A 13,594-nucleotide genomic window follows, 5' to 3' on the forward strand; every position below is an offset into this window, starting at 1 on the left:
TAATCATGACATGGGGAGTTTTAATCCACCGAAGTGTCTCCATCCCTCACAGCACAATTTGCATCTGTGTGGATAAAAATAATCTTTGAATTGAGTGTGTCTGCATGAGTGTGTGTCTGGTGTGTAGGTGGGATGTGGGCCTGTCAGTGCATGGATTGTTTTGTGCTTTGATTGCGCCACAGTGCAGACACCAGATCCAACAGCATAATGGAAGTCAGCATCAAAGTCACAATTATTATGTTTGTGTTTGTGTGTGTGTGTGTTTGTGTGTGTGTGTGTGTGTGTGTGTTCGGAGTGCATCTTTATTTCAAAGCCTCTTTTGTTTGGCTCACATTATAATATTGTGATGAATAATGTATGACAGAAATCTCTTAAAGGGGAACTTCGTTTTTTCAACCTGGGGTCTGTTTTCATATGTCATTTCATACATGTGAGTGATGGAGAAATGAATTTTCGACATAGTTCCAGTATTTAGCCAGGCAGGCAGCTTAGCAGCTCAGCTAGCAGCTCAGCTAGCGAGAAGTAAGGGGCAACTGGCGGCCCCGCATCAAAGTCCGCCCTAACATGCTTTTTTCCCCCCACACTGACCGGCTCGGATAGTCTCAACGAGTGTCCCACAACATACTAGAGACGAGAAGTGAATGAAAACCTCCACATTACTTGGCGATCGCTATTTGTTGTGGTCTGTATCCAAATCTCGGGACGCTAGAAAGCAAATCTTGTTCCGAAATCGAGCGATAGCTCGCGCCAAAACACCAGTGGAGGAAACAGCTGTTTGCCTCAGGTGAAGGGAGACCATAGACTGTATATAAAGTGGACGTAGCATCTGGCTCCAAAAATGAAGCCCACCCGGAAGTGTCAAAAACTTGCAATATCACGCCGTCCGCTAGGGTTGGCTCCAAAAAGCTTTTGCTCCATAGACCCCAATTCATCACCGGAAAAAATAAAATTTGATAAGACTGATTTTCTACAGCTCAGGATTTTTTTCCCGTTAGTTTTCATGGTCAAAATGAGAGATCAGGTGGCCGATCTTAAAATAAATCAATACTGAATTTTAAATAAATCGTTAAAGTTGGCGGAGCCAGGGGGCGTGGCTATACTTGATAGACAGTCTTGTCTGGAATGATTGACAGCAACAGAAGCCTCTGCGGTAAAATGTGGGTGGGATAAGAGAGTCTTCAGCTCTCAGTCTGGCCCGCCCATAGACTGGTCCTGCCCCTAGTTGCTCTCCGGTCCAGCCTGTTTGATGACGCTTTTTACATCACTGGCTCCAAAAAATCCAAAATGGTGACCAGGAAGTAGCAAAATCCGGGCTTCATTTTCTCGGCACTGAAACAAACGGTTGACGTCACGGTTAGTTCGCGCCTGAGAGAACGAGTGGAGCGATTTTGTGTAGGATTACATAACAGTTAGTTTTTTCTAAACCTGGTAAAACTAATGGGTCGTCAGTGCGCATTTCCGAGTTGTGGCAACAGAATGGTGCGCAACACTTCACGTAGTTTTCACAGACTACCGTACTCGGAGAAGGAAAAGCTAAAGTTGTGGCTAAACGTTTTACAAATGGACCCTGAAACTCCAGTTGATACACTTCGACGTAAAAACTTCGGTAATCCGACACCGACACAAAATTGCTCCACTCGTCTCTCTTCACCTGAGGCAAACAGCTGTTTCCCCCACTGGTGTTTTGGTGCGATTTCGGAACGAGATTTGCTTTCTAGCGTCCCGAGATTTGGATACAGACCACAACAAATAGCAATCATCAAGTAATGTGGATGTTTTCGTTCACTTCTCATCTCTAGTATGTTGTGGGACACTCGTTGAGACTATCCGAGCCGGTCAGTGTGGGAAAAAAAACACGTTAGGGCGGACTTTGACGCGGGGGGGCCAGTTGCCCCATACTTTTCGCTAGCTGAGCTGCAAAGCGGCCTGCCTGACTAAATACTGGAGCTATGTCGAAAATTCATTTCATACACTCACATGTATGAAATGACATATGAAAACAGATCCCAGGTTGAAAAAAAACGAAGTTCCCCTTTAAGATTTCGTATTTTCACGAGACTTCAGCTCTTGCATGTTCCTTCTGTGTCCTTTAATTTCACTTTGCTCCGGTGCATATCAAGCTGCACTAAAAAACACTAAATCCTGGATGTTCAACTGTGATTACTGCCCTAAAGAAGAAATGATCACGACACAGCAAAGTTTATAGATACTGTTTTATTAAACTCAACCTTTAAACAGACATTGTAACAGTCATAGAGTGAAACTGCTCTGAGATTTCCTCAGCATTCAACATTTTCACTTCATTTTACATTTACAGCAGAAGTGAGAACACAGCCGTGTCAGGTCACTTAAAGGTCAAATGATTCAAAACTGCATCACCATACACTGATTTCATTATTTCTACATAAAAAACTTGCTCTTATGTACAATTAAAAATAACTAAGATTCACTGTATTAAAAATACACACTGGGAACTCAAAACAACAAAAATCAGTCAACCTTTCATTACTGTGATTAAAATTTTCTATTTCTTAATACATTGTATGATCTTCTGTATTTCTGATGACACTTGATTCTTCAATATTTCACTGAGTTCTAGAGAGATGTTCTGTAATGATAAAGAGACATTTTTCAGCTGTTTGCTGGAGTGGTGTGTTGCTCTAACTTTTTTCTCCTTTTTTTTAAGAATACCTCAAAAGATGTCATATTAGAATCAAGCCCAAAATGACACCTTTGGCCAGGACTACCACAGTGAATGCATAGTCTTGACAGTGAAGCACAGATGTGGGTTCTTTGAATGTTCTCCTGCTGGACTATTCCTCTTCTTCCATCTTCAGCAGACTGGGACTCGTCAGTCAGAATTCTGGTTTATTATCAGACATTCATGGTGCATCTAGAAATGTCATCAACACATTTTTGCACTCATGCAGCTCCATATCATCACACTCCCACCTCCATGCTTCACTGTCAGGACTATGCATTCACTGTTTTAGTCCTGGTCAGGTTCACACCAAACATGCTGGACTCCATATGAGCGAAACTAATTTATCTTCATCCGACCAAAGAATGTTCTCCAACATTCATCAGGCTTCTTTTCATGTTCTTCAGCAAACTTTCATCTGGAAGTGTAGTTCTGAGCAGCAACCAGGTTTTTTTCTTGTCCTCCGTCCATAGAGGTTGATGTTCTGAAGTGTCCTTCACACTGTCTGAGCTTCACACAAACTCTGCTTTCCATTGATAACCCCTGTGCCAAGTCTGAAGCAGCTGCCATCTGATTTTCACAGCTAGACTTTGAAAGTGGTTCACTGTTTTTGGAGTCATTTTAGGAGGAGCAGCCTTGATTAGTGGTACTACGGCTCCTTCTATACCTCCTGATTACTGCTGACACTGTGCTTCACTGATTTTTAGTTGGTCATTGATCTTCTTGGATCCTTTTCCGTCTTTGTGAAATCTCAGTCAGATTTTGAGGCATTTTTTCTCCATGTCGAGCCATGATGCAGACATACAGATAGACCCACTCCATATGTCCAAAACTAAGAAAGTTAGTTCAAGAACCAAGTTCATGTAGTTCAGCAACTTGGAAATCACATGCCATCTGTTTTTCACAGGTAGATTGTGAACAGCAGTTCACTGTCTGTGGAGTCATTTGAGGAGGACGACCACTGCAGCCCTGATTAGTGGTACAATGGATCCTTCCTTATTTTTTCTGCAATTTGCTGATCTTAATTGATTACAAATCTTCCTCAGGGGACACAAGCCAGTGTCTTATTGTGCCGGTCCCAAGCCCGGATAAATACAGAGGGTTCTGTCAGGAAGGGCATCCGACATAAAACTTTGGCCAAATCAAACATGCAAATCAAATGTATGAATTCCATACCGGATCGGTCGAGGCCCGGGTTAACAACGACCGCCATTGGTGCCGTCAACCTACAGGGTGCCGGTGGAAAATGGACTACTGTTGGTCGAAGAAGTAGGGGAGGAAGGTGTGTTCGTAGGAAGAGAGAGAAGAGGAACACCAAGAGTCTAGGACTGAGAGTAGGGACTTTGAATGTTGGAACTATGACAGGAAAAGGTAGAGAGCTGGTTGACATGATGCAGAGGAGGAAGGTGGACATACTGTGTGTCCAGAAGACCAGGTGGAAAGGTAGTAAAGCTAGAAGTTTAGGAGCAGGGTTCAAGTTGTTCTATCATGGTGTAGATAGGAAGAGGAATGGAGTAGGAGTTATCTTGAAAGAGGAGTTTGTTAGGAATGTCCTGGAGGTAAAAAGAGTGTCAGATCGAGTGATGAGCCTGAAGCTAGAAATCGAAGGTGTGGTGTTCAATGTTGTTAGTGGGTATGCTCCACAGGTAGGATGTGAGCTGGAGAAGAAGCAGAAATTCTGGTTGGACCTTGATGAAGTGAGGACCAAATGGTGGAAGCTGAAAAAGGAAGCATGTTGTATGACTTTCAGGAAAGAGTTGAAGCAGGCTTTGGATGGTCAGGAGGTGCTTCCAGATGACTGGACAACTACAGCAAATGTGATCAGGGTGACAGGTCGGAGAGTACTTGGTGTGTCATCTGGAAGGAAAGGAGATAAGAAGACCTGGTGGTGGAATGAGGAGGTGCAGGAGTGGATCCAGAGAAAGAGGTTAGCTAAGAAGAAGTGGGACACAGAGGACTGAAGAGAGTAGACAGGAGTACAGGGAGATGCAGCATAAGGTGAAAGTAGAGGTGGCAAAGGCCAAACAAGGGGCTTACGATGACTTGTATGCTAGGTTGGACAGTAAGGAGGGAGAGACTGACCTGTATAGGTTGGCAAGGCAGAGAGACAGAGATGGGAAGGACATACAGCAGGTTAGGATGATAAAGGATAAGGATGGAAGTGTGTTGACAGGTGCCAATAGTGTGATGGGAAGATGGAAAGAGTACTTTGAAGAGTTGATGAATGAGGAAAATGAGAGAGAACGAAGAGTAGAAGAGGTGACTGTTGTGGACCAGGAAGTAGCAAAGATTAGTAAGGATGAAGTGAGGAGGGCATTGAAGAGGATGAAGAGTGGAAAGGCACTTGGTCCTGATGATATACCTGTGGAGGTATGGAAGTGTCTCGGAGAGGTAGCAGTAGAGTTTCTGACTGGGTTGTTCAGCAGGATCTTAGATAGTGAGAAGATGCCCGAGGAATGGAGGAGAAGTGTGCTGGTGCCCATCTTTAAGAACAAGGGAGATGTGCAGAGTTGTGGCAACTACAGAGGAATAAAGCTGATGAGCCACACAATGAAGCAATGGGAAAGAGTAGTTGAAACTAGACTAAGGGCAGAGGTGAACATCTGTGAGCAGCAGTATGGTTTCATGCCAAGAAAGAGTACAACAGATGCAATATTTGCTTTGAGGATGTTGATAGAGAAGTACAGAGAAGGCCAGAAGGAGCTGCATTGTGTCTTTGTAGATCTGGAGAAAGCTTATGACAGGGTGCCCAGAGAGGAACTGTGGTTTTGTATGAGGAAGTCTGGAGTGGCAGAAAAGTATGTTAGAGTGGTGCAGGACATGTATGAGGACTGTAAGACAGTGGTGAGGTGTGCTGTAGGTGTGACAGAGGAGTTCAAGGTGGAGGTGGGACTACATCAGGGATCAGCTCTGAGCCTCTTCTTGTTTGCAATGGTGATGGACAGGATGACAGACGAGGTTAGACAGGAGTCTCTATGGACTATGACGTTTGCAGATGACATTGTGATCTGTAGTGAGAGCAGGGAACAGGTGGAGGAGAAGCTAGAGGCGTGGAGGTTTGCCCTGGAAAGGAGAGGAATGAAGGTTAGCCGCAGTAAGATGGAGTATCTGTGTGTCAATGAGAGGCAGCGAAGTGGAAGAGTGAGGTTACAGGGAAAAGAGATCAAGAAGGTGGAGGATTTTAAGTACTTAGGGTCAACAGTACAGAGCAATGGAGAGTGTGGAAAAGAGGTGAAGAAGCACGTACAGGCAGGCTGGAACGGCTGGAGAAAAGTGTCAGGTGTGATAGAAGAGTTTCAGCTAAAATGAAAGGAAAGGTTTACAAAACTGTGGTGAGGCCAGCCATGTTGTTTGGTCTGGAGACAGTGTCCCCGAGGAAAAGACAGGAGGCAGAGCTGGAGATAGCAGAACTGAAGATGCTGAGGTTCTCTTTGGGAGTGACCAGGATGGATAGGATCAGGAATGAGTACATCAGAGGGACAGCACATGTTCGAAGCTTTAGAGATAAAGTCAGAGAGGCCAGACTGAGATGGTTCGGACATGTCCAGAGGAGAGAGAGCGAATATATTGGTAGAAGGATGCTGAGTTTCCCACTGCCAGGCAGGAGGCCTAGAGGAAGACCAAAGAGGAGGTTTATGGATGTGGTTAAGGAGGACATGAAGGTAGTTGGTGTGAGACAAGAGGATGCAGAAGACAGGGTTAGATGGAGGCAATTGATTCGCTGTGGCGACCCCTGAAGGGAAAAGCCGAAAGAAAAAGAAGAAGAAGTATGGTCTCACAATCATTGTAGCATTTTTTCTTCCCATGTGGAGCCATGATGCAGATACGTACAGTCCATAGGTCCAAAACTGAGAAAGTTCTGCTGCTCACAGCTCCTTTTAGAACCACATTCATGCAGTTTGACAAATTGGAAATCACCGTCTGTGGAGTAATTTCAGGAGGGCCACCTCTGCAGCTCTGACTAGTGCTACTATGCCTCCTTTTATACCCGATTACTGCTACAATTTGCTGATCTTAATTGACTTCAAATGCTCCTCTGTCCTTTTCCATCTTTGTAAAGTCTCACAATCATTCTGGCATTTTTCCCCCACTTGGAGCCATGATGTATGCATGCAGTTAGACATAGTTCATATGTCCAAAATGGAGAAAGTTCTAGTGCTCACAGCTCATCTTAGAACCATGTTTATGTAGTTTGGCAAATTGGAAATCACAGGCCATCTGTTTTTCAGAGCTAGATTGTGAAAGTAGTTCATTGTCTGTGGAGTGATTTTAGGACAATGACCACTGCAGCCCTGATTAGTGGTACTATGGCTCCTTCCAGGTTATTGCTGCAATTTGCTGGCCTTAATTGATCACAAATTTTCCTCTGTCCTTTTCCATTTTTGTAAAGCCTCACAATCATTCTAGCAATTCTTTTCCATGTGGAGCAATGATGCAGACATAGATAAACACAGTCCATAGGTCCAAAACGGAGAAAGTTCTAGTGCTCACAGCTCATTTTAGAACCATGTCAGTGGAGTTTGGTAAATTGGAAAGCACAGTTGGACTCTGTTTAGTTTCAGTGCTCACATGTGCACTTGTTGGATTGTGTTTAGCGTTTTTAAAGTATTTGCTTTTGATTGTTCTTTTTATGAATTACAACACTTGTCAATTATTAAGAGTTGATGCATTTCTTTTGATACAAACTCCTGTTTCTTAGATTAATCATTAACCTTTATACACCTGTGCAGCCATAAAACAACGTGTCAGGTAGCCATGATTTCTTCACGTACCTGAGACATGATCAATGAGGAGGGGAGAATTCCTGCATTAACAGACCCACAGTGGGACACGCCGTGGTCACGGACACGCAGGACCTCCAGCTCCCCCAGCTGCAGCCATGTTGGATCATCAGGCTCCTCCAGCTAGCAGCTAGCGTCAGTGGACACCGACTGCCGGGTACGGCGCTGTTGTGGACGAAAACATACCGGGAGAGACGCACCGCCACCCAGCCGGCTCCGGTACCAGCCCGGTGTTTCTGCCAAATTCTCCCCTCCAGGCTGCGGAGGAGCGGGGCAGAGGGAGCGGCCGGGTCCGGGTCTGAGGCGGTGAGTATCGATCCCTGTCAGGGGAAAGAGCCTCCGTTAGCCGAGCTAGCTTAGCATTAAAGGGGCTAACACACACACATATTCTCACACACGCACACACATACACATATAGAGACAATGGGGTTAACGGCGGTGCAGATCGTGGGTGTGTTTCAGGGTTTCGAGAGGGAATTGTGGGTATAAATGATGCTAGTTCGGCCCCAATAGTCGGTATTCAGCGGACACATAGTGCTGCAGCGTCCGGAACCAGCTCACTGAGCTCCAGGGGGAGCAGAGGTCCGAACCGAGCCTGGTTCTGTCATTCAGAGGAACAACAACAGAAAAACAACATCCGATCTGCTCACACTGGGACCGTAGCTGCAGATGTTCAGAGACAAAAGGATTCAGAACCCGGTCAGTACCGACTCCACCAGACCCAGTTCATGTGTTCTATCCGAACAAGGCCTGTTTCAGCTGCACGAACCGTTTATTTAGCAGCTCGGTGGGATTAAACTGAATCCGCAGCTCTGTGGTTCTGATTTCTGGCGTTTGGACCTGAAGCGGGTTCTGTCATGTCTCCTGCAGATTCATATTTTCCTGCTGATCACGTCCAATACCAGCTACACAGGTGGATCTATGTGTATTTATATTTATTTAAATGCAATATTGGACAACAAACAGTCTGCTGGAATAGAAATCCTTCATTGTCTGTCAGTGCATTCACACAATCAGACATTTAAAGGTACAGCAAGAAATGTGCAAATATAAAAACCTAGAACATGTGCAAGTGCATGTCTGAAAACATTTTATTCTTTAAAGACAGCTTATTTAGAATTATTAGGAATTATAAAAACAGTGGTGTAGCTTTCACTTAAGAGCAACTGGGTGCTGCTATAAAATATATAGTGCAGTCTATGAAAACTTTTGAAGATGACTTCTTTGGTGTGTTATAAACTATAAAAAAACCAGATGTTGAACCTATTTATATAGATAACATACAACATATTTTATTGTTTTTCTTATTTACATTAAAACACTCAGAATCAGCTCAGTCTCCAGCACATTAACTCAAACAGTTATTTAGTTTTACTCCAAAAAAGAGGATGTGAATGTGTTTTTCTGCATGTCCGTTATCAAGAAATGTCACTGTGTTCCTGAGAAGTCCTTTTCAGGGAATCACAGGCACCTTTCTGTTTGGATGTTATTGAACACTAGTTAATGTTTGCTCGCCGGTGCAGCAGTTCTCAGCCTTGTTTTCTGTTGCTCGACATGAGTCAGCCTGCTGTATATATTCCTGACCATCCTGTCTGAAACCGTGAGATTTTCTATCGTGATGAACATTTCTAAGATGAATTCCTTTTACAGTAATGACGGTCTTTGTGTGAAACATGTCTGAGAGGTTGCCGTGTTTTTGTCTCCATGTCGGCTGTCTCTTCTCGTCTCCGTCCTCTGATGTGACGAGGCGGTGATGGGGAGGAAGCTCTGAGGATGTCGGATTGATTCTTATCCTGTCTTCTGTCAGTGGGGGAGAGATAAAGATGAGAAGAAGGAGGAGTGGATGAGATGGGAAGCATCAGGAGAGCTGCTAGGAACAGGAAAGAGGAGGAAACTGGAAATGAAACTCAGCCCCCAGGTGTGTCAATCAGTGGGTGGGTGTTTCCTCCCCTATAAGTGACAGAGTACAGTACAACCAGGAAGTGGAGGTTCAGCAGAGGAGCGTAACAGGCGTTTGTGCTTCGGCAGAGGTTCGGTCCTCTGCGCTCCGACTGCCATCATGCAGTTCTGGGATTTCCTGGGCTGCACCAATGGAGGTATGTACGTGTGCAGACATACTGATGCCTCGGTGCTGGGCTCTGATTGGACCGGCCGCTCTGTGCTCGGCAGGTAGAGAGCGTCTGGCAGGCTGAAGGCTGAAAGGAATTTGTACTGCTCACCGCTGTGCATGCAGTTGCATGTGAAAAGCTCTCAGACAGGTAGAGAGTGGAGCAAACAAAGACACAGATCTGGTGTCAGCTGCTCTGTTTGTCTTTGATAAACCTGGTTGACTGCAGAAAAAAACAGATTTGATTATTGAATTTAGTGGCACAGATGTGTCTTTTTTTGTACTTGTTGCCCTGATTGCATTTGGATCCTTATCTTCAGGAAGCGTAGTGTGACTGTGTGCTGCTCTGACTGTACGGTGATGCGTTTGTCTTTTAAAAATCCTACAAACCTTAAAATGGGACCTAGTAACTGCTGCTACACCTAGACTTACTTCTGTTACTGTCATCGCTATTATTCTTGTCACTGCCTCTGAAATAGTTCCACAGAAGTGCTGTCACACTTTTTATACACTGACATAAACTGCAATAAAAACCAATGAACAGTTGCAGTTAACAGTCTGCTTATTCATACGATTCAGATAAACTGAGTAGGATGACTTTGACCCTGATTTTGTGGGGTTTTTTGCGCCCAAATCAGTTATTCTTTCACGTCCTCCTCTGCATCTAAACCTGTGTTCGTCCAGGTAAAAGCTGTTGCCTGCGCTCTACACTTGATGCTTGAGGAACCTGATCTCCTGGACTCCTCTGAGCTCAGCCATGTCTGGTCATTCTGCTACCACAAAGAGTTAAACATCAGCTTTCTGCTTCTGTACAAACACAGTGAAACAACAGCAGCCCACAGCTATCAAATGTCCCGTTTCCTCGTTCACAGGCCACATGTAGGTGTGCAGCAGAGTCCAGAAGCAAACAACAAACATCCAGCGTTTTGTGCTTCAGAGAAAATCTGACGTTAAACTGAAAGCAGTGAACAGTTTTTTTGTGGCTAGCTGCTCCTCAGGCCAGTGGAAATGAACGCTTTTGTGTCTACAGCACAAGTTTACAAAAACACAGGCACCCCCTTAATCTGTAAAGGATGTAGAACTCTGCCTTGTGATCTCAGCTAAGTTGTGTTGTCTCATGTCTTGCCTCAAATGTGGTTTCTTTATTGTGCAGTATTGGATTCCAGGACAGTTGTGCTTCCAACACCCATCCTGTGCCTCAGGCCATGTTTTCCACCGCTTGCTCTGAAGCTGAGATACCTGATGTTTGTGTCACGATCTGCGCGTTTACTACGCAGAAGAAGACGCTGTTGGTTATTGTTCTCTAGCTCAGACATTCATGAACGTCTTTACAGCCGCTCAGTCTCCTGTCTGAAAATGACAGCAGGTTTGTTGATGCTGTGGTTGTCAGATGTTGGGACGATACAGCAGCAGGTTGTGTGAAAATAAGAGTAAAAGCGGGAACTCTTGTGCCACCATCAGTCTGCCCTTATTTGCATCCACAGCTCACTGTTTTGCTTAAGTTATTCCATTTGGTCAGCTTCTCTCTGGTGCTGTGATTGTAGAATGTAGTCCTGTTGTTAAGGTTTACATACAGTCCTAGTTATGTCTTTGAAGCAACTTTATTTGACAGATTTGACCTGACATCACCTTCAGTTTGGCTTGTATGGAAATAAATCAATCAGAACAGCTGTTTGTAAAATCCATACAGAGCACGACATCTGTTTAAGGGATGGAAAAGTCACATCAGACTGTTGAGTTCACATTTATCGTGCTGGGGCTGCAAAAATCTGAGGTTTCAGAAATGATTGCGGCTAAAATCAGAATCAGCAGTTAATAAATATTCATTTGTTTTTCCCCTTGTAATGTTTCAGACAGTCAGTAGGTCACACACACACCTGTATTCACCTCAGAGTCACTTTACTTTGCTGTGTTTTGCAGAAATGCATCTAAAAGTTAAATATATATTTACAGTTCAGCTAGCCACCGAATTCATGTTTAAATCTGAATAATGTTTCCACTTACGAGGCTGTGTGAGTTCGCTGCTGCAAAATAAAGTGCAGCTCAAGTGTCTTTTAAGTAGCAGCAGATATTTTAACCCGTCGCTGGTCCAGTTTAAATGTCACATCACTGCTGTCTGAATGTTTTCTCTTGTCTGTTCTGGTGTCAGACTGCAGTCACTTATTTTACTGTTAGGAGGGATTCATATGAAAACACATGGCAACGCATCAAGAAAGTTGTGTGTTTAATAGGAGGTTCCTGAAAGTCTTGGTAGATGTGAGAGTTCTGCGAGACCCCAGAGACTCAGTGGTTTGGAATAATTGTGTTTCTAAAAGTCTGAACGTTGACTTTGGTGCAGTGGCTGAGGTAGAGCTGTAAAAAGGCATGTTTGTGTGAAAAATGAAATGATAAATCAATGAATTCAGACAAACTGCAAGAGTAGCAGAGAATAAAATTCACGCTGCTTTCGTGTACAGTAAAACCCCTGACTTCATATAAAAACATTTACTCTTCAAATGAAGGCGATAATGGGATTCGCAAATGAAGCAGCCACATGAAAGATTTAATACACTTCACAGGAATCATCTTTCATTTAAAACGAATGACTCCACATAGGAAAAATAATGAGCTGGTCCTGGGTTAATAAAACACCTGAATGTGTAAAGTTCTGCATCCAACAAATCCATCTTTAATCTTCGCTTGTTTGATGTGAAAAGCACAAGAGGAATATTGTGTTTTTCTTGATGGAAGTGAGTGATAACAGGCTGTCAGGGAACAGATGTTGGGGAACTATAAAGGATTAGTTCTGCGCTGCTGAACTCTGTGAATTGATGCTGGAACATGCAGCGGATCATTATGTTGAAGCACACACACACACACAGTTTAACAAACTGAGCATGTGGTTGTAGAAATCACAATATTTGTTGTTTGATCTCTGCTGTGTGCTGTAGTTGGAACAATAAGACAACGTATAGAAATCTTTCAGTGATAATTCAGTGCTGCTAATTTAAAATAATCAAACATTGTTCAGCTACAGCATTAAAACACTGACAGTTGACTGATTATCCTGTCAAAGTGTCACGTGTCACAGCTGGGATTCACATAATGAGCAAACTGCTGTGTTGGAAGCAGATAGAAGCATCTTATACACAAAAAGACAGACATGGTTATAATCTGCAGCTTTTCCCTAAACTCATCTTATATTTTGTCTTTCTTGTGAGAAACGTATAAAATTTTTCACGCGTAGCCTTCGATACAATACGAGTCAGCCTACTCAGCACCTTGAACTATGTTTTAATGCCATGTTTTTACCTGCTCTGACTGTTGAGCTCTGCAGGGTTGAAACTGAAGCGATACAACTGTTACAGTCAGAAGAATAGAGCTGAGCAACATGTTCATTTAACAGAACAAGCAGCTGCAATTCCAGTCAGACCTACTCTTGTCCTAATAATCTGGTTGCGATATTGATAATCCTGTTAACATTCACACAGTGCTGCTCTGACTGCTGCAGCTGCGTTACTTTCTGTTGTGTTACTTGTTTAAATTTTTCATATTTCTCTGATATTCTAGTCTGTATAATGTGTCCTTCTGGTGTCTTAGACCTGTCCATGTCTGTGTATCTACTCTCAGATGTACGTCGCTTTGTTTACCAAGCAGCTTCATACAACATTTATCCTGACTGTGGTTGTTCGGTTTAGTGGAGCTAAATAACGTAAAGATTTCCTGGATATGTTGAAGCTGCTTCATAGTTCAGACTCCAGATCTCCAATCAGTAACCTTGCCAGCAAGTTGATTTCTCGCGATATTTGTGAGTTCACAAATCTCTCAAGAAACCATCTTGCTCCGCTCCCGCCTTCACTTTTCGTACAGCACCAAGTTGGTTCGGGCCAATCACGCAGCAGTATTCGTGTGTGGGGCGGGATAATGGGCGGGATATCCGGGTGTGACGACGACGCCAAGCGCCAGTAGATCAAAACAAACATGGCAACGGAGGACAACGATCGTGTAAATGCTGCTATTAAGTCA

At 43.8% G+C, this 13,594-nt stretch overlaps 1 protein-coding gene across 3 annotated transcripts in view; it reads left to right on the forward strand.

The window, feature by feature from the left end:
- The first annotated feature begins 7,501 nt into the window (after positions 1–7,501).
- Positions 7,502–13,594, forward strand: part of LOC110963358 (focal adhesion kinase 1-like) — a 75,007-nt gene continuing 68,914 nt past the window's right edge. Inside the window, exon 1 of one of the 3 annotated variants that reach the window (XM_051957364.1) lies at positions 7,502–7,788. Coding sequence is in view for 1 of the 3 variants with exons in the window: in XM_051957362.1 (XP_051813322.1) it covers positions 9,542–9,578 (37 nt within the window). In the remaining 2 variants the exon portion in view is untranslated. Of the gene's footprint in view, positions 7,789–7,838; positions 8,182–9,526; positions 9,579–13,594 lie in introns of those variants that run through there. The other 2 variants (XM_051957365.1, XM_051957362.1) reach the window with 2 other exon arrangements.

Source organism: Acanthochromis polyacanthus, chromosome 12 (assembly GCF_021347895.1).
Source record: "Acanthochromis polyacanthus isolate Apoly-LR-REF ecotype Palm Island chromosome 12, KAUST_Apoly_ChrSc, whole genome shotgun sequence".
NCBI lineage: Eukaryota > Metazoa > Chordata > Actinopteri > Pomacentridae > Acanthochromis > Acanthochromis polyacanthus.